Consider the following 22,624-nt stretch of genomic DNA (forward strand, 5'->3'; position numbering starts at 1 on the left):
TAAAAAAGTTATGTGCAACAAATAAACATTCTTATATATTTACATTTGTGGTTGTTTTTTTTTACCAGTTCACAAAACTTGTGTCCTAAATCCCTGATAAAGAATATTCCTATCTAATATTAAAGGGGACATCTGCCCAGTGAACTCCATTTTAAATGAATGTTTACTCTGGAGTTTAAAGCTTAGTAATAAATAATTTTGATGGAACATTCTATACAGATCAGATACCTCATACTTTGGCCATGCTTAATGGTTTTATAAGAAAGCATTTCATCTTTTCTAATTTGTCAAAAACATGTTTAACCAAGTGTCCTGGGCTCCCACCACACCACACCACACCCCTTTTGTTTTATTGAAGGGTAGTTCTCACAAATGAGGAATCATAAGTGCTGCCTAACATGTCTGAGTAGCGAGAGGTTATTCCAGTGTTTGCATATTAGGCGCTTCTTCCCAAATAGCTTGCCAAAAAAAGAAGTGGGTTTCTTGTTGGCATCTGTTTAATACTGATTTTCAAGATCTGTCAGCATTCCCTGAGGTAGAGATACCAATCTAAGTGATGAAGTAATTTCGGGAGGTAACCTTGCACTTTTGCTGATAGTCTTAAAAGAAAATATAAAGGAAATAAAAGCAAACTAAGGGTAACAAATCGTTTTAATTCCACTATAGTCTCAGTCCTCTGTCTTAGCTAGTTGGTCCAAAGGTCCAAAGATCTCTTATACCAAAAGATCTTTGTGGCTTCGAATGCAAGTACTCACTGTTTTCACCTCTTTTAACACGTTAAGTGCCCAGTCACCAGTGACTGACACTATACTTTCTGTCCAACTATACTGAGAAGACAGGCTGGGCACTTAACGTGTTAAAAGTAATGGATTTAAGGAGAGGCTGCATTCATCAAGTAAAAGTAATTCCTGGCACACAGCTAGTTAAACCTGAGTAATTTCACCGTAAGTTCACCCTCACTGACAGCAACTAGCTGTAATGAAACATCAAATGAGGTTCTCCAAACCACCTGGATTCCCTAAAATTTATCATCTAACGACAACTTCTTATTTCTTCAAATGATGTGACTGTCAAGTTAATAAGAGGCTTCAATTTACAAATCATTTAAAAAATCAAGAAGTGTGGAATTACTGCCAGAATCAGAAATTCAATTTTCCCCCTAATCTGTTCTTCAATGTTGGTGGCTAGTAATTTTAAAATAGTCATAACGGTACTGGAATTTTAAAACATGGTGTCTTTCCCCCTCCTCTGGGTGACGTAGAGGATGTAGAAGGAGCCCACACTCCTCCAGGGCACAAGTACCAGCCAGCAGGGCCTGTTGCTTACTGAGACATCAGCATTACAAGCTGTAGTGCAGGCAGCACGTGTTCATCGCTCAGCGAGAAAAAGGTGATTAGTTCTGGGTCATAGGAATGTGGCCATTTTTTTAATACAGCTTAGTGTGGTTTTTAAGAAGGAAGTTTATTCTAGAAAGTAGAGGCTACAGGGAAGGAGAAATGAGAAACATATCATCCAGAGAGATCCTCATTTTTATTGGTTTAAGTGACATATCTTTAAATGGTACAGTTCACATATATTTACAGTTATGCAGCCATCACCACAGTCAACTTTAGAACATTATCACCACCTCCCCAAAAAACCACGAACCCATTAGCAACCACTGCCTAATTCCCCTCCCCAACCCCTTCCTCTACCGTAGGCAACCATTAGCACACTTCTGTCCGTCTCGGGAGATTTGCCTGTTCTGGAGATTTCATATAAGTGGGATCATACATGGGTATTTTTTTTGTCTGGCTACTTTCACTTAGCATGATGTTTTCAAGATTCTTGCATATTATTGTGTATGTCAGTACTTCATTCCTTTCTATGGTTGTATGGCGTTTTGTTCATCAATCGATGGACATTTGTGTTTCCACTTTTGTACAATCATGAATACTGCTGCCATGAGTATTTGTGGGCCAGTTTTAAAATGTAATTTCAAAAAATATGAATAAAAGCATAATGTATGCATATTTTATAACCCACTTTTTTCATTTACATATCAACCTTTTACAATATATTTTTATTGATTTCAGAGAGTAAGGTAGAGGGGGAGATAGAAACATCAATGATGCGAGAGAATCATGGATCAGCTGCCTCCTGCATGCGCCCTACTGGGGATCAAGCCCGCAACCCGGGCATGTGCTCTGATCAGGAATCGAACCGTGACCAGTTCACAGGCCAATGCTACATGTAACACCAGCCACACTACATATCAACTTTTTAAAAAAATTAAGCCAGGATTTTTTTTTTCAAGGCAGCATAGTATTCTCTGGTACAGAGGTAACATATTCTCTGTAGCCAGTTATATATTGTTAGATGTTTAGGTTGTTCCCAGTATTTCCCCATTAAAATCACACTGATCATCCTTGAGGCTATGTTATTGCATAAATCATGATTAGTTGCTAATAATAAAATCCCAGAAACGGAAATGTTTGATTTAAAGATACCCATACTTTGGCCTGTACTAGATGGTATAACATTGTGGTCCTTAAATATTTTGGCCTCAGGACCCTTTGTGCTCAATGTATGTGAAGACCTCAGTGAGTTTTTGCTTATGTGGGTTATAGGTATCAAGATTTACTGTGTTAGAAATTAAAACTGAAAAGTTAAAATATTTATGAATTTAATTTTTAAATGACATTTTAACTATAGTTGTTAAAATGTAGGTAAAATAACATTCAACAATTAGAATATTAGATTAAACATATTTAATAAGTATATGATGAAAATTAACTATAAAGTAACTATATTCTTCTCCAGAATCATGAGAATGACATTGTTTTACATTTTTGCAAATTTTTTTAATGCCTGACTTAAAAGAAGGCAGCATAATTCTCTAATCTGCATCTATGTTCAGTATGTCATGATTACCACATTTTGCCTCTGGATAACTCCATTGTATACTCATAAGAGAATGAAAATGGAAAAGGCAAAATAATGTATTAACCTTATTATGAAAGTAATTGTGAAGTCATTGATCCCTTGAAAGGGGTCTCAGGGACCATCTGGGGTTCTTAGATCACACTTTGAGAGCTGCTGCTAGAACTCATTAAAATCTCTGCCAGTGAACCCTGCCTGGTGTGGCTCAGTAGGTTGGACGTGGTCTCGTGCACCAGGAGGTTGCTGGTTTGATTCCTGGTCAGAGCACATGCCCAGGTTTCAGGGTCGATCTTCAGTAGGGAGGCATGCAGAAGGCAGCTGATGGATGTTGCGCTCTCACATCGATGTTTCTCTCTCTCTCTCTAAAAATCAATAAACTATTCTTTTAAAAAATAAATCTCTGCCAATGAGAGTGTGAAATGTGAAAGCCATTTATGTTTCAATTTGAATTGTTTGTATGCCTGGCAAATTGAAATTTTTATTTCATGCTTGACCACTTACATTTCTTCTGTGGTAAATTGCCTGTTTATTTTTTTACTTACCTGTTATTGATTCAAATAGACACTTATGTTATAGATATTAAGCCATTATTATCATGTTACTTTTAAGTAGTTCTTATTTATGTATTAACTTTTTAAAATGTATTTAAGTCTACCAGTAAGTCACATTCTTTTATTTTTACTTTTTATTGATTTCAGAGAGGAAGGGAGAGGGAGAGAGAGATAGAAATATCAATGATGAGAGAGAATCATTGATTGGCTGCCTCTTGCACAGCCCCTACTGGGGATTGAGCCCGAAACCCAGGCATGTGCCCTTGACTGGAATTGAACCAGGGATTCTTCAGTCCACAGGCTGACGCTCTATCCACTGAGCCAAACCGGCTCGGGCTAAGTCACATTCTTTATGAAGTTTCTGCCTTTGTCATGCTTTGGAAATTCTTTATTCCTGTATTATGCAGTTATTTTCTCTTCACTGATATATATTTATTTAAGCACCTACCATGTGCCTGAAGTATTTGGCATTGAGTATGAATTGGTAAACAATGGATAAAGTTCCCTGCCCTTATTTAACTTAAACATCTTTTGTAATAACTGTTCAAAACTGATTAGTTGCTAATAATAAAAGTATTTGGCATTGAGAGCCTTCAAACTGTGTTTTTTTTCTCTCAAAGCCTAAAGAACATTGAAAGTGTGTTTCTAAGTTGGATGACCTAAAAAGCACTGTGTTCTCAATCTGACAGAATTGGTAGTTTCTACAGTGCTACTTGAGAAGCATACTTCTTATGTTTTGTATTAAAAAAAATTTGTGTAGTAAAAGCTTATTGTTAAAAAATTGTGATTTCCCTTGGGAGTTACTGGTTTCCTAGTTTGAAGCTGAAAATGAGGATAGAAGTGAAAGAGTCAGATAATGAAAAGAAGTTAGGAAGTGTTGACCATTAAAGCAGAGACTATCTACTCGCTGTCCACAGTCCAAGTTTAGCCCATGGGTGTTTTATTTGGTATACATGGTATTTTTAAATCTGAACTAACACTTAAAGACCATAGTAGAGAAATGTCTTTGTTTCTACCTGTAACATAGAGGGAAAAATTAAAGGTAGTCTTAAGAGGTTCTCTCTAAATAGAAAAAAAAAAACAAAAAACATAGGAGCGAGCACATTTTTTGGATACATGAAGAAATTCCTAAATGTTTGCTTTGGATCTTTCACTCACACACATTATTGGTCTGGATCCTTTAGCAGGCATTAAGTTAACAGTTTCTCCCTTAAAGAGAAGAGAGAGAGGTTGGAAGGAACTGAGATTCCTGATGCTTGCTCTTTCAACTTTGACCTTAGACTGAAATTTTGTTTTGCATTTCTCTTTGTATTCTCACTTTCTCTTTTCACTTGTATTCACTTGTATTACTTAAATGAAAGCATATAAAGGAAATCAGAGGGGAAAAGAAAGACGTTAGCAAGGCTGACTGGGAGTTTCTAGTAGCTTTTTATGTCAGTAATGTAAGTTCGTGGGTTGTAATTTTCTTACAGGCTTGTAATGTCACTCTGTGTTTCAGACGTTATGAAGAGGATATGTACTGGAGAAGAATGGAGGAAGAACAACATCATTGGGATGATCGCCGCCGAATGCCTGATGGTGGCTATCCTCATGGTCCCCCAGGCCCGCTAGGCCTTCTCGGAGTCCGACCAGGCATGCCTCCTCAGCCACAGGGGCCTGCGGTGCGTGTCCACTTCGATTATGTGGGGTGAAAACAGGACTAGTTCAGCATTAGAGGGTAACAGTTTTGGGGAGCCAGTTCTTAGACTTAATAATCTCGTAATCTCAATGTAAATTCATCTGATTTAGAATCCTCCCCTCCCCCTTTATCACAGGTTCTTAGCACCTGTCTTTATGTATAAGGACTTCATAGACTTTCCATGAGTCATTTCTTTCAACATAAGCTAAATGGAAGTAGAGCTTCTTTGCCAACATAAGAGATTGTCTTGCCTTTGTTGTTTAGATGAGATCAGCAGGAACTGATTATCTTTCCATTACCAGTGGTTTAGAATATTTTTTCCTTCAAATCCTGGCCATCTGAAACCTACTACTACTTCTGAATTGAGTGCGGGGTAAGGGGTAGTACATAACTAGTTCAAGATTAGCACGGCGGTTGATGCATTAGGAAAACTAGAGGAAAGACCTGCATCTCAGAGTGTGTGGAATCTGGAGAAAAGAAGAGATCTGTGGAGGGTGAGGAACGTTTCATAGAAGCTCAGACTACAGAAAACAGGAGGGTCTTTTTGCTTGTTTTGTTTTCTGGAGAGCACTTAGAAGAAAATAGAAGAAAAATTCCTCCTTTTTAACCTTTTCATTTGTCTTTACACAGAATAAGCAGCAGTAAAACATTTTATTAAAAGCAAAAAATTTCTGAATCACTGGTTTTTAAAGTTGAGTAAAAAAGTATTGTAACTTGAGATGGCATGTATTATAATTTTATTTGTTTTGAGGCAATGTATGTGTATATACTTACATATTCTAGGTAGTATAACTTTCCATAGTTTGCATTTTTGTTTTTACTGAAGTGGAAAAGAGAAGATAGTTTTAAATGGACATTTTTGTATAATCAACCTTGTTATTGAGAAGATATGATGAAAATAGTGTATTTTTAAAATAATAATTTACTTTTGCTCAGGAAACATTTTTTTAAATGAAGTAACTTTTTTTTCTGTAGCCTTTACGACGTCCTGACTCATCTGATGACCGTTACGTAATGACAAAACATGCAACCATTTACCCAACTGAAGAGGAATTACAGGCGGTTCAGAAAATTGTTTCTATCACTGAACGTGCTTTAAAACTTGTTTCAGACAGTTTGTCTGAACACGAGAAGAGCAAGAACAAAGAAGGAGATGATAAGAAAGAGGGAGGTAAAGACAGGTGTGTCTTCAGAGCTATCTACTTGGTATATTTTTGCTTGTCCTCCCATGGACTTACACGTGAATTAAAAGTTACAGAGATTGACAACTCTGGTGGGTCTACATGCTTACCGTGCTTGGGTTAGATACCTAGTGTATTCACCTCTTTTTTGCCAAAATGAGGAATACACAATTCCATACAATCTCCAGCCTTCTAAATTTACACATTTTGTTTAAATATATATAAAACTATTTTGAGTTTGTTTTCAAAGCTGCCTTTGTAGTTTTCTAGTTGCATTCATCTGCTGTTAGTTTTTATTTACTTATTGCATTTGTCTTAGATTCAGCCTTTGTTTTATCAACTTTTTTCCTTAATGCATTGACCATAAAGCCTGAATAAACTCAAGCTTTTGCAACTTCTTTCAAGTTTTACATTAACTTTTCACGTTCCCTTTATTTGGAAATGTTTTGTATGATATTAGAAATGACTCTTATTCTAATTTGTAAAATGTGACACAGAAGTGTTAATGTTCTTTGTTTTTCAGTTCTCCCTATGATAACTCTTTATTTATTTATCTATATTGCCTATCTAAATGAAAGGTACTTCTACAAATATTGAATGTGTTTATACTGTAGTTGATGGAACATTTAATAGTATAGAAAGTTATTTAATTTACTATGTGTGTTCAAAGACTATCATGGTTCTGGTTGAGAAATGTCATAATATAATTTGATTTTACTGCAGAGCTTTAAAAGGAGTTTTGCGAGTGGGAGTATTGGCAAAAGGATTACTTCTCCGAGGAGATAGAAATGTCAACCTTGTTTTGCTGTGCTCAGAGAAACCTTCAAAGACATTATTAAGCCGTATTGCAGAAAACCTACCCAAACAGCTTGCTGTAAGTATTATGGAAATGTTCATTTTTACCCCTTGTCTGGTTCAAACGTTTTTGGCAGAACTAACTTACTGTTTCAACTTAAACCTGAGCCAGCCTTTAAGTTTTTAGCTTCACTTTCCATATTGAGTTTTATTCTTGGTTGTGCGAATTAGTAGGGCTATTTTCTACTTTGTCTTTTTAGGTTTTATAGTGCTTGTAACTGGCATGAAGCCATCTTAGGAATTTATTCTAAAATGTAAAATTGCATGTCCTTTTTGTGTTCTTTTTCTAAGGTTTGAATCACCAGAGGGAAGGCAGTTGTTCAGAACAGAAAGTGGTTTTTTTAAACAAAGGCCATGTATAGCAAGCTTAACTTTTTAAAAATCATGAACCTCTTGCCTATTTACTTGAACGCATGTTTTTAATAAAATATAATAAAGAACATAAGCTTTCTGACTTGACTTTCCCTAGTTTATTGTAGCTATTTTCAGTTTTCTGCATATTATAACAGTAGGCATTCCTCCCCTGGTGTCCACTTATTAAGTCATGGCAATACACAATTAATAGAACATCTGGCTCTACAAAAGCCATTGTTTGAATTTTTTAATATTTATACATTAGCTTGTTAGAATCTCAGGCTGAGATTTAAAATACAGATCCCTTGAATAATTTTATGTGTAAAACCTTGCAATTTAATTAGGATTCTAAATCCAAGGACTGGCATTTTATTGATATTGTAATGAGTCAGAATAAATAGTACCTGACCACGGCAGAGCAACTATAGCAAGGAATAAGGAAGCACACGATTGAGCTTCAGCTGTTGTCTGCTTCGTATTACCGTGTTCCAGAGATGAAGTTCTTATTGTGGATGAGTCTCTTAAGTAGTAGGAGACAATTGTCTACTTCTTACCGGTACTCTGTTGAGACTGCTAGAACAATGAGGAGAGCGAAGAAGAGGTTTGAGGTCCTTGAAAGAATCATGTAAATTTGCAAGAAACATCTTGATCCTAATTGTGGTGCTTAGTAAAACCACAAAGCAGAAAATGTTATATCTTAACTAATAGTTAAATAAGCGAAAAGCAGAATATTTTTTCCAAATCAATCTGTACTTATTGTACAAGTGGATAAGCAAGGGAAATAGAATTCTTCATCATCATTGTCATAGTTAACGTTTATATAGCACTTATTATGTATGTACCAGGCTGGTACTGCTTTAAGTGTTTATATGGTTAATTCATTTATTCCTCCAACAATCCTATAAGGTAGAATTACTGTCCCCATTTTACAGAAACAGATGTGAGGAAATTCAAACAATTCTAAAAGGAAAGTGGAACAATAATTTAATGATATTTTCATTTAATGCAAGGCTTCCCAGGGGAGTAGTATATGATCTAGTCCTTATAAAATGGTTGTGGAAGTGAGAAAATGAAAGAGCCATGATGAAACTGCTTTGTCTGATAATGTAAAAGGTCCAGCTAATTATTGTACTCTTCATTACATAGGTTATAAGTCCTGAGAAGTATGACATAAAATGTGCTGTGTCTGAAGCGGCAATCATTTTGAATTCATGTGTGGAACCCAAAATGCAAGTCACTATCACCCTAACATCTCCAATTATTCGAGAAGAGAACATGAGGGAAGGAGGTTGGAAAGCCATTAAACATTCTGTTTTTCTATTAACTTTTTTTTCATTTACCTGCTCTCTGAGATGGCATTAAGCCCTAGAAGGCAACATGCTGGCATTACATATGAATTGGATGGATTTGATTTACTATAGCCACCAGTTTTACTTACGATCATTTCGCAGAAAGTAAATGTTCTTTTTAGTAATGTACTTTTATATAAAACACTCACGGTATTACTGATTTTCTTGATTTTTTTCTTTTCTTGCTAACCTCAGATTTCTGGAAAAAAAAGTTCAAAATTATTCTTACTGGCATAGTCACAACACATGAAAAAATTAAATGTTGCTTGTAAGGGGCCACAAATTTAACTTCTTTTAAGAAGTTCTTGTTCTTGCCTTGTCTTACAAAAAAGACAAGAGTTTCAGAAGTAAAATTGGTTAAACACTTGTAAGTTACATTTTTAGAGGCATTGTTACATATGTAATCATGGATTTGGCTCGTCCTGTGATAAAACTATTTCTAGTTCTCTGAGGTTGTTCTTTGGTTTGGAGCCCTTTCAGAAACGCAGAGTATCCTATTGCATGTAGATATGGGCATTTGACCCCTCTATTACACTAGAGACACTGAAAAGCAAATGGGGCAGGTGTAGTTAGTGAGTTCGAGTGCAGTTCGGGACTTACTTTACAATTGTAGCATATGAAATCCTGCTGGTGCCAGCAATGTTGCTTTAGGGACTGTTCTGTAACATTTTCAGAGCTTCAAAAGCTTAAGCCAAAAAGCATGGTCAGTGTCTGCCATATGTTGGTTCTGTTGTTTTATGGGTCAGATAAAATTTACTTTGTTTCCTTTCATGCTGTTGTTGATTATGGAGTTCAAGTCTACACTAGTAGTTCTTTGTGATATATGTGTAGGAGAAAAGAATACTATATATTCAGTGTTAAATTTTGTCTAAAATAGCATCAGTAGGCTCTCAATTACTGTCACTTTAAATTTGTTTTCTTACAGCAAAGCAATTTTTTTAAAGCACTGGGCTTTTTACTACCCAGAAAAAGAACATTTCATTTAAACATCATTGGGAGACTTGTCTAATTTTGCATACTTTGTATATAGACCATATCAGGAGTAGTATGTTCTATAAGCTTTGCATCTTAAAAATAAATGGATTTTGTACAAAGGATCTTTTATATGAACATGAATTTCCACTGAGGGTCTGGCTGTGGACATTACTGGAAACAGTTCCTGAGTCAAGCTGGTCAATTCATATGCAGCCGATGACTCTTAGGGCTCGGGGGAAAAATCTTCTAATATGTTATAAATAAAGGGTGCTATATTTAGGGTGAAATTATACTTGTATAGCCATTTAGCTTTATTTTAGAGCATATTTTGTTCAATTATATTTAGGCTGTTTAACTTGTGCAGTATCAAGTCATTTTATTATGTTGCAAGAGTCTAAAGTCAAGTTATCATAGTTGTAGTAGAATGTTTAATAATCTATCCCTTTTAAAGGAAACAAAATTATATTTTTGTCTGACCCAGACTTGATTTAGAATTATTGTTCTGAATTTCTGAGAGAAATGATCAGTCCAAAATTGAAAGATTTTACTTCAAGACACTGAGCTGAAAAGTTGGATGTGCAAAAGTGTAGAGACATTGATAGAGTGTTCCTTGCTGCAGATAAGTGCAGTAAACCATTTCTTTAGCTTCATTATGAAGATTGCCTCTTTCTTGCTGCAGAATAACGGTATGTATTCTCTCTCACTGCAGCTCCCAATGCTCTGTGTCTTAAAATCATGTAAAGCCTATAGCTTGCTTTGGGGAGTTAGTACAGGGGTTAAGGAAGGCTTTGCCGGAAGAGTGATTGTAAATCACAAGACTTGAGACTTGCGCATAGTGTGGTAGCCTCTTTAATGCGTAATGATCCCATTTGATGCCAAAAATTATTTAAAGGAAATTATTAAATTGTCCAAATAACTGTTAAACGCATGATAGATCTATTTTACAGTACAGTGTTTGACAGTTAAATATTAAGTAAACGTTTAATTGACTTGAAGCTTGAAATGTTCAAAATGCTCTAACCCTTGCTACAGAGTGTTTTCTGCAGCAAGTCAAGTATTGTGTGTGTTTTTTTCCACCTGTAGCTTATCAGGCCCGGTCCAAAGCCTTCTAGCAGAGGGGATTGATTCCTGTCAGGGGTTGCTGCCAAGACATCGGAAGGATTTTTGACCAAGGTTTTCAAAAGCTCAGTGTCACACCTGCCATTTGATTAAGAAGAGATTTTGGATGCAGAGCCTGGCATTTATTGTCCTTCGTGTGGCTGTTCTGTTCTGTCTTTGTGTCTTCTAGAATTGAGCAGTGTTCACACTAGTTTTTAAATGGTTGGGTGGATTATATATTTTACATAACCATGTTAATTTAAATTAATATATTCCTATTAACTTTTAATCATAAAATAGTGTGGACACAGCATGTTTTCTAACTAGTGATTAACCCCTTAAATTTTATGAAATACATCCATGTAGGTTAAGAATTTTTTTTAAATAAATTAACCCATTTTTGTTTTGTTTTAACTGGGTATTAGGCAACAAGTATGCTTTTAGTACAGTATATCTAAGGGGTTAATCCACTTGAAGTATAAAATGGGTGCAAAAATCCACACTCTACCAGAAATTTTCTAGCTCTTAATTTGTTTTTAAATTGCAGTAGGTGTCTTGGCATCTTTGAAATTATATTAGTAATTGAAATTTTAAAAGTTTTGAATGCTTGTATCCAAAAAGAAAATTTTTCTTACATATTAGAGGAAATTATAACATTAAGAATTAACATTAGAAATTTAGAAACATTTTTAGGAAGAGATTGCACACTGTCACCTATTTGCATTCTAGCTTTAGCAAATAATGTAAGTAATTAGGGACATGGAAAGAGGTCTTTGAGCATGTTCTGTAACCCTGCTTTAAGGAGGGGGCGGGTGTGATTTTTTTTTTTTTCGTTCTTTTTTCCTTTCTTCTTTCCTTCCTCAGCTAGCCGGCTTTCCTGTGTTTCATTTCTCAGAATAGCCCATTTCTTACGTTCATTATATTTCTTGATTCAGTAGTTGGTCTTGCAGGTTTTGAAATTGTTTATTACCTTTAAAAAGTAACTAATATTTTTGTCTTGATAGTTTCTTTTGAGTGCCCAGATTCCTCTTAGTGTTCATTCTTACGATATGACACAGTGTTCTTTGATTATCAGTAAATCTCCCTTCTAAACTGTCTTCGGAGAAATCTGTGCCATCTGATTATTTTAGGAGTAGGAACTAACAATAGGCAATATAATTCTTTATCACTTAAAATACACTTTCTTATTTGTTATCTACTCAAAATACGGACAAGTATCTTCTAAGATTTCTGAATGGTCATATAAAATATGCATTCAAGTAACTTGCCCAGAGTTGCAGTGGTGCTCTTAAAATGAAATCATCGTTTAACTGTTTCTTTTATCACATAGTTCTTTTCCTCTCACCCATTTGGTATCCTCAGTGATTTATTAGATTATATCCTAAATGCACCTTCTGGTGCTCTTTTGCCAGAAGACTGTTAAATTCAGTAGATTATTTGCCTGGTATATAATTTCCCTATAATTTAGAAAATATTTATTACTGTTAAAATCATCAAGAGTTGTGAATTTGATGGGCGTAATAGCTATTGTGAATAGTTTGATCAGCAAATTTACTGTTATATTTAAACACATTTTACAGATATGTTTAGGTGAATATGAAGCTGGCCCTCCAACTACTTTTGAGAATGTAAAACTAACCTCTTGTCTTGGTTTAGGTTCAGATTTCCTTCTCAAGTTTTATGTAGCTCATTTATGTTTTAATATAATAATCTTATTAAAATCAATTATTATAACCTTAGACCTTACATATTATCATCCAAGTGCTCTGCTTATTCCATCTCTTCTATTTCTATGCTTACTCTATTTAACCATGCTAGTTTCTATGGCCGTTTTCTATGTTACCCGTTGTTTCTCTCCAGTTAGTCTTTGGAACACCTTTTGGGAACTTTGAATTTTTAAAAGGCATTTTGTATTCCTTTACAACTAAAAATCTCCTTGTAGAAGAGAAAGTATTAAACTCTTAGAAATGCCAATTTTGCCTCTTTATTTTTTTCTATGATCATTACTGTGTTGTCATTCCATATTTATCATTAATTCTTTGCTCTATTAGCCCCAGAATAACCTATGACCATTTAAAGTACTGAACAAACTCAGTAGTGTTTTGTACATTCTCATTTATTAAGGTGGATTTTTGTGTTCCCTCTTGTCTTGTCATCTTTGTGCTGGTGCACTGTGTCCAGTAATCCTTCCTTTTGATTTTATTTTGGTGGGTAGGGTTTATATTTGCAGAAATTACTATATTTCTAAATTAAGAGTTTAAGTCTCCGTTTGATCGTCATGTTGGAATATGTAAATTTGTTGAAGATAATTCCCTGGGTACGTTAACGTGCTGATAAACTCTCAAATGGCTCGTGTGACACTGATGCTACTTTAAGGAAGTGTCTTGCTCACCTGGTCAAACACCCATTCCTCACTGCATTTTGCCAATTCAATCCATTTTAGATGTAACCTCGGGTATGGTGAAAGACCCACCGGACGTCTTGGACAGGCAAAAATGCCTTGACGCTCTGGCTGCTCTCCGCCACGCTAAGTGGTTCCAGGTTCGGAACATCATTTTACTTTTTTATTGTAGCCTTATGAGAGAGTAGTTCAGTGCAACATGTTTAACTGTGTTTAAACATTTTGAAAGATTGCCCAAGCAACACTATTTTACATTAAATTTCAGAAACTATGTTGACATAGAAAGCTGGGTTTGAAGATCTGCATATTGCAGTTACTATTATTTGACAATGAACGTAGGTTTTGGTGGGTGCTTTGTAGTTTGGGTTATTTTATTTTTATTTTTAGTAGCTATATTTCAAGTTAACTTGTGTAGGAACATCACGTTTGTGTATATATATTATATTCCATAAGGCTGCAGATTAACTTTGCTTTACATAATGGAATATGTGTTTAAAGCTTTGTGTATAGTTTTAAGGTCCCCCTCCCCTCTTTCTCTAAGTGAATACGTGTAGGGAGTGAAAGGTGAGGAAGCAGCTGTTTGGTTTAGTGACTTTGCAGTTATGCAAAGGCGCAGAAGGGAAACCAAACAGATTTCTTTAACCTTTCAGTCCCTAGACAAACTTTTTAGCTCTTTACTTTTTCTTTTATTTCTCATGTAGGCAGATTTTTTTAAGTTTATTGATTTAAATGATTGCAGGTCAAGGTTCACAGGGTATCAAGAAATATTATTCTTGTATAATCTGTTTACTTTGACCTAAAATACCAGCTTTTAAATACTAACCCTGGCATAAAATACTGCTGTAAATGGCAGCTCATTGAATCCAATTTCAAGTGTGATTATTTTTGTTTCATTTTTATCTGAGCTTCCATTGAACAGCGGTATTTTAACTTTTTTTCATCAAGGGATATTTTCAGTATTTCTAAGATTAATTCAATTGGTTTTTGTGTTGCTCTCAAGGCTAGAGCTAATGGTCTGCAGTCCTGTGTGATTATCATACGTATTCTCCGGGACCTTTGTCAGCGAGTTCCAACTTGGTCTGATTTTCCAAGCTGGGTAAGTAGTATGTAACTGTATGGTGTCACAAATGAACGTTTAGGAAATACTTGTGCAGTGTGTGTAGTCTCACTGGTAGCCCTGTGCACGAATCTGCACGCTAGTAGCTCTCTGCCGGGCCTGGCCGCTCCGCGCCTGCTGCCCAGAGGCTCTCCGCGGCCCAGAGGCCCATCCACGGCCGGGCGTGGAACGCTTGCCTCGTTGCTGTGGCGACAAAGCAAGCATTCTGCCAGGCTGCTCACATTGCCCGCTCTCAGCGGCCCCCCCCCGCCCCTCCCCCCTAGGGCTGGGGGGACTCCAGCAGGCCTGAGAGGACTGGGCGCCACCATCTTTGTGACGGAGTGATGGCTAATTTGCATATTACCCTTTTATTAGATAGGATACTTAACTTTATTTTCCTTTCCTAAATGTACTTTCCTCTTCTAGTGAAAAAACCTGGAGGTCTTAGGGTTTTTAATTTTCTAAGAATTTAGTATTTAAAAAACTGCACTTAAATGTTTCTTTTTTGCATTTTCCTTTTTCTGCTGGTCTCACAGTGATAGTAGTTATTAATTGGCTTTTATATAACAGCAGTACAAAGATTAGAAATGAGCTGTTAATCTCCCTTTGCAGGGTTCTGTTGACATTTTTCTTTTAAATAATGGGTAAAGGTTAGGAATTTTAAAAATTCAGATATATAGATTATTCAGAAATCCTATAATAAAGAGCTAATGTGCTAATTACACCGGACGGCAGAACGACCTTCCGGGACAATCTTCCAGGACAATCTTTCGTAACGACCAGTGGGTGGGGAGTGGGGCCACGAGGCAGCCGGGGCTGATGCGAGGGCCAAGCCCCTTGCATGAATTTCATGCATCAGGCCTCTGGTAATGTATATAATGGTAGGACATTCATATAATGCAGAAAGGCACAAAATAGGAAGTGATTAAAGGCAGGTTATATCTTAACAGTTTGTTGTGATTTCTTCCAGGGATAAAGGGCATGCATACACATCACATATGTTTTTATATATGTACAAGTATCCCTTTGATATTTGAACCTCTTTGGTTCCTGAATAGAACAAATTCAGATAGAGAGGGATTCATTTAAAAATATAATTGAACGCTTTGATTCCACATTTGGATTGGATTTGTGAGAGTCGAATAACCAGGGTTACCTTAAGTCAGTCTCCCTCTCTCCCTCCCTCCCTCTCACAGGAGTGATCATGATATTTTCATTATTTGCAGCATGCTTAACAAAATACATCTTGGAGCTTTTTAAGAAGGGCGCCTCATTCTCTGTGTTGACTACATGGTATTCCTTTGTATGGAGATGCCATATTTTATTTAACTGGTATCTATTTAGTGGACATTTGGGTTTGTAGTGTTTTGCTATTAAATGTTCATTTTGTCAAACTTTTGTAAGTACTACCAGCATACATGAGATAAATTACTAGGGCTGCAATTCCAAGGTCAAAGAACATGTGCTAAAACTTCCAAACACTGTTAGATGGGGGTTTCCTTCATGCCCTCACTCACTGTGGGATGTCATTATACTTACTAACAATCTATACTAATAACAGAGGAATATGCAAATTGGCTGGGATGCCATCATGTAATGACCAATCAGGATGGGTACGGGGCTGCAGCGAAGAGCTCTCAGCATGCCTGTGCCAGGGGTCCAAAGGGTGCAGAGAGGAAGGGAGAGCAGACAGGCAGTTAGGGGGATCAAGCCAGGAGGGGAGCAGAGATAGGCAGTTAGGGGGATCAGGCCAGGAGGGGAGCACAGACAGGCAGTTAGGGGGATCAGGCCAGGAGGGGAGAGCAGATAGGCAGTTAGGGGGATCAGGCCAGGAGGGGAGTGCAGATAGGCAGTTAGGGCGATCAGGCCAGAAGGGGAGAGCAGATAGGCAGTTAGGGCGATCAGGCTGGCAGGGGAGAGCAGTTAGGCAGTTAGGGGGATCAGGCCAGGAGGGGAGAGCAGATAGGCAGTTAGGGCGATCAGGCCAGGAGGGGAGAGCAGATACGCAGTTAGGGCGATCAGGCCAGGAGGGGAGAGCAGATAGGCAGTTAGGGCGATCAGGCCAGAAGGGGAGAGCAGATAGGCAGTTAGGGTCATCAGGCCAGGAGAGGAGAGCAGTTAGTGGGATCAGGCCAGCAAGGGAGAGCAGTTAGGACCATCAGGCCGGCAGGGGAGCAGTTAGGACCATCAGGCCGGCAGGGGAGCAGTTAGGGGCATCAGGCAGGCAGGCAGGTGAGCAGTTAGGAGCAAGTGGTTCCGGATTGCGAGAGGGATCCCAGATTGGAGAGGGTGCAGGCCAGGCTGAGGGACACCCCCCCTCCCCCCATGCATGAATTTCATGCACCGGGCCTCTAGTCCTATATAATAAAATCCTAGGTGGTATCATGCCCTCATATGACATTGTCACAAGATGGCCACCACAAGATGGCCACCACAGATGGCTGGCAGGGGACGGCAGTTGTGGGTGAACAGTCTAGCAGGGGAGGACAGTTGTGGGTGATCAGGCCTGCAGGGGAGGGTAGTTGGGGGCAATCAGGCCAGCAGGGGAGCAGTTAGGCGTCAATCAGGCTGGCAGGGGAGCGGTTAGGGAGCAATCAGGCAGGCAGGCAGGCAAGCGGTTAGGAGCCAGCAGCCCCGATTGTGAGAGGGATGTCCGACTGCCGGTTTAAACCAGCAGTCGGACATCCCCCAAAGGGTCCAAGATTGGAGAGGGTGCAGACTGGGCTGAGGGACAACCCCCCCCCCCCGTGCACGAATTTCATGCACCGGGCCTCTAGTATAATAAGTAAAGCACCATGTCTCCTTCTTTAATGTTCATTTCTTTAAGTGATTGCTGGCATTTGTAATTATTTTTCTCTTTAACTGCCATTTCCTTTGTTACTCAACATTTTCTTAATAATTTATATCCTTTTTTTAAGAAATTATATCTTGTTTGTATTGGAAAATTACTTTCTCTGTCTTTTTATTTGCTTTTCAACTTTATGGAATTTTTGCTATATAAAAAATTTAAAAATTTTTACAAATTCTAACTCGTTAATCTTTTATGACTTCTGGGTTTTCTGTTCTACTTATAAACTCCTCATGTATTTTAGGTCATAAATCAGTGCTTTCTTCCAGAACTTTTTATTTTTCCGATCAAATTTTATTTTCTACAAGTGTATGTGTATATATACTAGCAAAAGCTCCTAGAAGAATATATTCCAATCTACTAGTGGTTGTCTCTGAGGAGTAGGAGGAAGGGATGATTAGAATAGAGAACTGTAATGTTTGGTTTTTACCAGGATAAATTATACATCTATTGTTTATAAAATTAAAAATTGGTTTAATATTACAAATGGATTAAAGATGGATTCAGCTACATGTTTTATGAGACCAGTTGCCAATCATTTCAATATTATTTAGCAATTTTAAAAATAATGATTATCTGTTCTCCCAATCCCCACTGTGAAATACCATCCCTATCATGAACAAGTGGTTCTCAGCCAGAGGCAGTTTGCCCTCTAGGGGACATTGGGCAGATGTCTGGAGCCATTGTCCAAACTGGTCAGCAGCAGCACTGAGGTTGAGAAACCCTGTCAGAAACCAACGTTTCGTTTTCGTGGGCCTGTTTCTGCAGTTGTCTTTTATTCCTCAAGTTTGTCATCTTCTCTCATACTGAACTCTTAATTATTGAAGCTCCATAGCTTTTACAGTTCAGATGGTCCTCTTCATCACATTCCTCCTCTCCATTCTTGAACCCCCATTGTAAACACCATCTTGCACAGAAGAATGTTTTGGCTCTCATATGTTTGTTTTTCCAAATGACCTTGACTTACCATTTTGTTCATTTTCTTCAAAGTTCTACTGGTGTTTTCTCAGTAGGACTGCATTGAATTAGTAGATTAATTTCGGGAATATCACTTTTATAACATTAGGACCATCGGGCCGGCAGGGGAGCAGTTAGGGGCATCAGGCAGGCAGGCAGGGGAGCAGTAAAGCACCATGTCTCCTTCTTTAATGTTCATTTCTTTAAGTGATTGCTGGCATTTGTAATTATTTTTCTCTTTAACTGCCATTTCCTTTGTTAACTGTTCCTAGCCAAGAATAGGGATATCCTTCTTATTGAAATTAATTTTATGTACCTATTTAGATTTGAATAGGATCTGTGCATGTTGTTTCTTTGTACCTAAGTATTTTATCAGTTTTTTTCTCATGTTGTATTTTCTAGTTATTGTCCATTTATATATATAAGCTGTTATCTTTGGATATTAACTTTGTAACCCACCACCTAGCTGGATTCCTTTATTTGTAATCATTCTTTTCATGTGATTCCCTAGTCTTAGAATTTATGTAGGTCCTGGCCGGGTGCTTCAGTTCGTTCGAGTATCATCCCGGAAAGCCAAGGTTGCGGGTTTGGTCTCCGGTCAGGCACATACAAGAAACAGCCAATGAATGCATAAATAACTGGGACAACAAATCCACACTTTCTCCCTCCTTCCTCCCTCCCTCCCTTTCTGAAATCCATCAATACATTTTTTTTTAAAGGAATCATATCTAAAAGTGATATTTAGCCTTCTTTTTCTAACTTAATCGATTGGTCTACAACAAATATGGAATAAAAGAAATAATACTTTCCTATGCATGTTATGTTCCTAATTGTATTGAAAATGCTTCTAGTGTGTTAAGTGTATTTAGCATGATGCATACTCTTGAGATACTAGCTTTGTCATGTTAGAAGTATCTATTTTTTCCTAGTTAAGTAATTTTGAATCAGGAATGGAAATTGAACTTCATCAGGTAAATTAACAAGATTTATTGACATGAATGCATAGTTATTTCTCCTTTAATCTGTTAGTATTATATACTAGAGGCCTGGTGCATGAAAATTCATGCACTGGAGTGGGTGTTGTCCCTCAGCCCGGCCTGCCCCCCTCACAGTCCGGGAGCCCTTAGGGGCAGGAGGCGATCCGGCGATCAGGGGAAGGCAATGCCCCCATCACACCTCTGCTGCTGCCACTGCCGGCAGCGCAAGCCTCAGCTGGCCCTGGTTACCTGAGCCTCCATCCGAAGCTTGCCTGTGCCTCGGGCTGGCCCTGGGGGGCTGAGAGGACTGGGGGACTCCGGAGGCAGGCGTACGGCTGAGGGGACTGGGCACCGCCATCTTGTGGCTGTGGGCACCGCCATCTTTGAGGGCATGACAGTCATTTAGCATATTCACTCCTTATTGGCTGTGGGCACCACCATCTTTGTGAGGGCATGCCGGTCAATTAGCATATTCTCTTTATTAGATAGGATTATACAAATAGGTGTTCTCATATTTAGCTACATTTGCATTTCAGAGTTAAGTCTTAAATAGTATATGACAGCCTTAATGAATTGTTAAGTTCTATTTGCTAATGTCTATTTAGAAATTTTATAGTGACATAAAACAACTGTAGTTTTATGCTTGTCCTCTTGATCAGATTTTGAATCAATAATGAACTAACTATAAAAACAGTTTGGGTCCTAGCCAGCTAGCTAAGTTGGTTAGAGCGTGGTCCCCATGTGCTAAGGTTGCAGGTTCAATCTCCAGTCAGGGCACATACAAGAAACAGCCAATATGCATAAATATGTGCAACAACAAATCAATGTTTCTTTCTCCCTTCCTCTCTCTTAAAAAAACAAAAACAATTTGAAAGTTTTGTTCTTCTCTAAATTCTGAAACTGTTTCAGTGGTATCACAACTATCTGTTCCTTTACAGTTTATAAAATTCACGTGACATCATCTGTTCCAATCTTTTTAGGGTTAGTGTGTGTGAGTTTTTATTTCTTCTATTGTGATTAATCAATTTTTCTCTCTCCTGGAGTTAATTTTGGTAGCTTACATTTTCCTAGAAAAATCAACCAATTCAGCCAGATAACTCAGATTTTTATATAATAGAGTTTTGCTAACTTAGGATTTGAAAAATATATTGCAGCATATTTATTATAACTTTTTCTGGTTTTAATTTTTCTCTGTTTGATTAGACTAGCCAGTAATAGCAGTGCCATATAGAAGCAATGACAAATGGGTATTTCAGTATTTATTTGTGATCAGAATTCACTAAATTCTTAATCAATTTTAAATATAAAAAATGATAATCATTATAACTGCAAATGTTAAAAATTTTTAGCCTTGGCCAGTGTGGTTCAGTTTGTTGCGCACTGAAAGGTTGCTGGCTTGATTCCAGGTCAGGGCACATGCCCGGATTTTGGGCTTGATCCTGGGTAGCGGGTGTGCAAGAGGCAGCCAGTCAATGTTTGTCTCTTACATTGATGTTTCTCTCTTCCTCTCTCTCCTCTCCCTCTCTCTTCCTCTCTGAAGTCAGTAATAAAAAATATATATCTTTTAAAGTGTTAAAAAAAAGAATTTTTGAGTATAAAGTAAGGTGCTGTGCATAAATATGATACATATATATAACATTCTGCAAATGGATTTAAGAATAGAAGTCTGTCATGCATGTATCAATATTACCCTCTGTCAACTGGAATATACAAATAGCTGTTGTATATACAATTAACTCTTGTAACGGTACTCAAAATCGTACTTTAATAACATAAACATCTTGCCAGCCGGGGGTGGCTCAGCGGTTGAGCATTGACTCAGGAACAAAGAAGTCACTGGTTTGATTCCTGGTCAGGGCATGTGCCCAAGTTGCGGGCTCCGTCCCCGGTGGGGGGCGTGCAGGAGGCGGCCAGTCAATGATTCTCTCTCATCATTGATGTTTCTCTCTCTCTCTCCCTCTCCCTTCCTCTCTGAAATCAATAAAAATATTTTTAAAAAATAACATAAACATCTTTATTTGTAAAATGGGCATAATAGTCATATCTATCTCCTAACAGTAATTATGATGGTTAAAACTGGTGAATGTATGTAAAGGCTTGGAATAGTGCTTAGTATATAATAAGTTACAATGGTGAAGAGGATAATTGTTACTGTTACTATTATTTAACCAGAATTCCTAGTGTTAGGTATTTCTGTTGTTTCTAGTCCATTACAGATAAACAGCCGCACTGAATTTTTTTTTAATGCATTCATTTAAGTATAATAGCCCTATTGTAAATCTTTAGTACTGACATTGCTGGTGTATGCCTTTGAGCTTTCCAGGTGTGTACTAAAAAAGGTTTTACCAGTTTATATTCCTACTAAATGAACATATCTATGTCACCACAACCTCACCAATTTTTGTGGGGGTTTTTTGTTGTTTTTTTTGACTTTTGATATCTACCAGTACTAGAAAAGGATATTTACTGAAATATAGTTATAGTTTAAACACACACAAACACACACACAAAATAGAAGTTGAGTCAAACTGACCTGGGTTCAAATCCTAGTCTTTTTACCTTATAATTGTATGACTTTTTTTAACTTTAGCCTTTTTCTTTTAAAAAAAAATGTATTTTTATTGATTTCAGAGAGGAAGGGTTAGGGAGAAAGAGAAAAATCAGTGATGAGAAAGAATCATTGATCGGCTGCCTCCTGCATGGCCCCCACCGGGGATCAAGCCCACAACCTGGGCATGTGCCCTGACCGGGAATCAAACCATGACCTCCTGGTTTATAGTTCGACAATCAAACACTGAGCAACGCCAGCTGTGCTATAATTGTATGACTTTAGTTTTCTTTTTCTAATCTTTAAAATTACCTATAGATACAAAAGCCTAAGCAACTGGACGACCGGTCAGCCGGCCGCTGTGACGCGCACTGGCCACCAGAGGATAGATGCTCAACGCAGGAGCCGCCCCCTGGTGGTCAGTGCGCTCCCACAGTGGGAGCGCCGCTCAGCTGACGGGCGCCAGAAGGCGGGCTCACAGCTGGCAAGCACAGCTCCAGTCGTGTGAGCCTCTCCCTTCTCCGTGGCAGCGCTACCAAGCAGCGGCAGGTGCAGCAGCGCCTGGCCCAGGCTCAGGCTCAGGCTCCTCTCTGGCAGCCTGCCGCTTCACACACGACTACATCTCTCAGAGATGTCGTACTGCCGGTTTCAGCCAGCCTGCGGGGATTGTGCCAAAACTGGCAGTCCGACATCCCCCGGGGGTCCCGGATTGTGAGAGGGAGCAGGCCAGGCTGAGGAATCCCACTGGTGCACGAATTCGTGCACCGTGCCTCTAGTAATGTAATAATACCTAGTTATAAAAATGAAATGAAATCATGCAGTTAAAGTGCTTAG

The 22,624-nt window shown here is 37.9% G+C and overlaps 1 protein-coding gene across 1 annotated transcript in view; it reads left to right on the plus strand.

Moving 5' to 3' along the window:
- The window catches only part of ZFR (zinc finger RNA binding protein), a 69,865-nt gene that overhangs the window by 39,212 nt on the left and 8,029 nt on the right, over positions 1 to 22,624 (plus strand). Inside the window, exons 12-17 of the mRNA XM_080678866.1 lie at positions 4,972 to 5,134; positions 6,127 to 6,332; positions 7,056 to 7,206; positions 8,688 to 8,829; positions 13,407 to 13,504; positions 14,365 to 14,460. Coding sequence (XP_080534992.1) covers positions 4,972 to 5,134; positions 6,127 to 6,332; positions 7,056 to 7,206; positions 8,688 to 8,829; positions 13,407 to 13,504; positions 14,365 to 14,460 — 856 coding nt within the window. The remainder of the gene's footprint in view (positions 1 to 4,971; positions 5,135 to 6,126; positions 6,333 to 7,055; positions 7,207 to 8,687; positions 8,830 to 13,406; positions 13,505 to 14,364; positions 14,461 to 22,624) is intronic.

This window comes from Plecotus auritus, assembly GCF_963455305.1.
Source record: "Plecotus auritus genome assembly, chromosome: 7".
NCBI classification, from domain to species: domain Eukaryota; kingdom Metazoa; phylum Chordata; class Mammalia; order Chiroptera; family Vespertilionidae; genus Plecotus; species Plecotus auritus.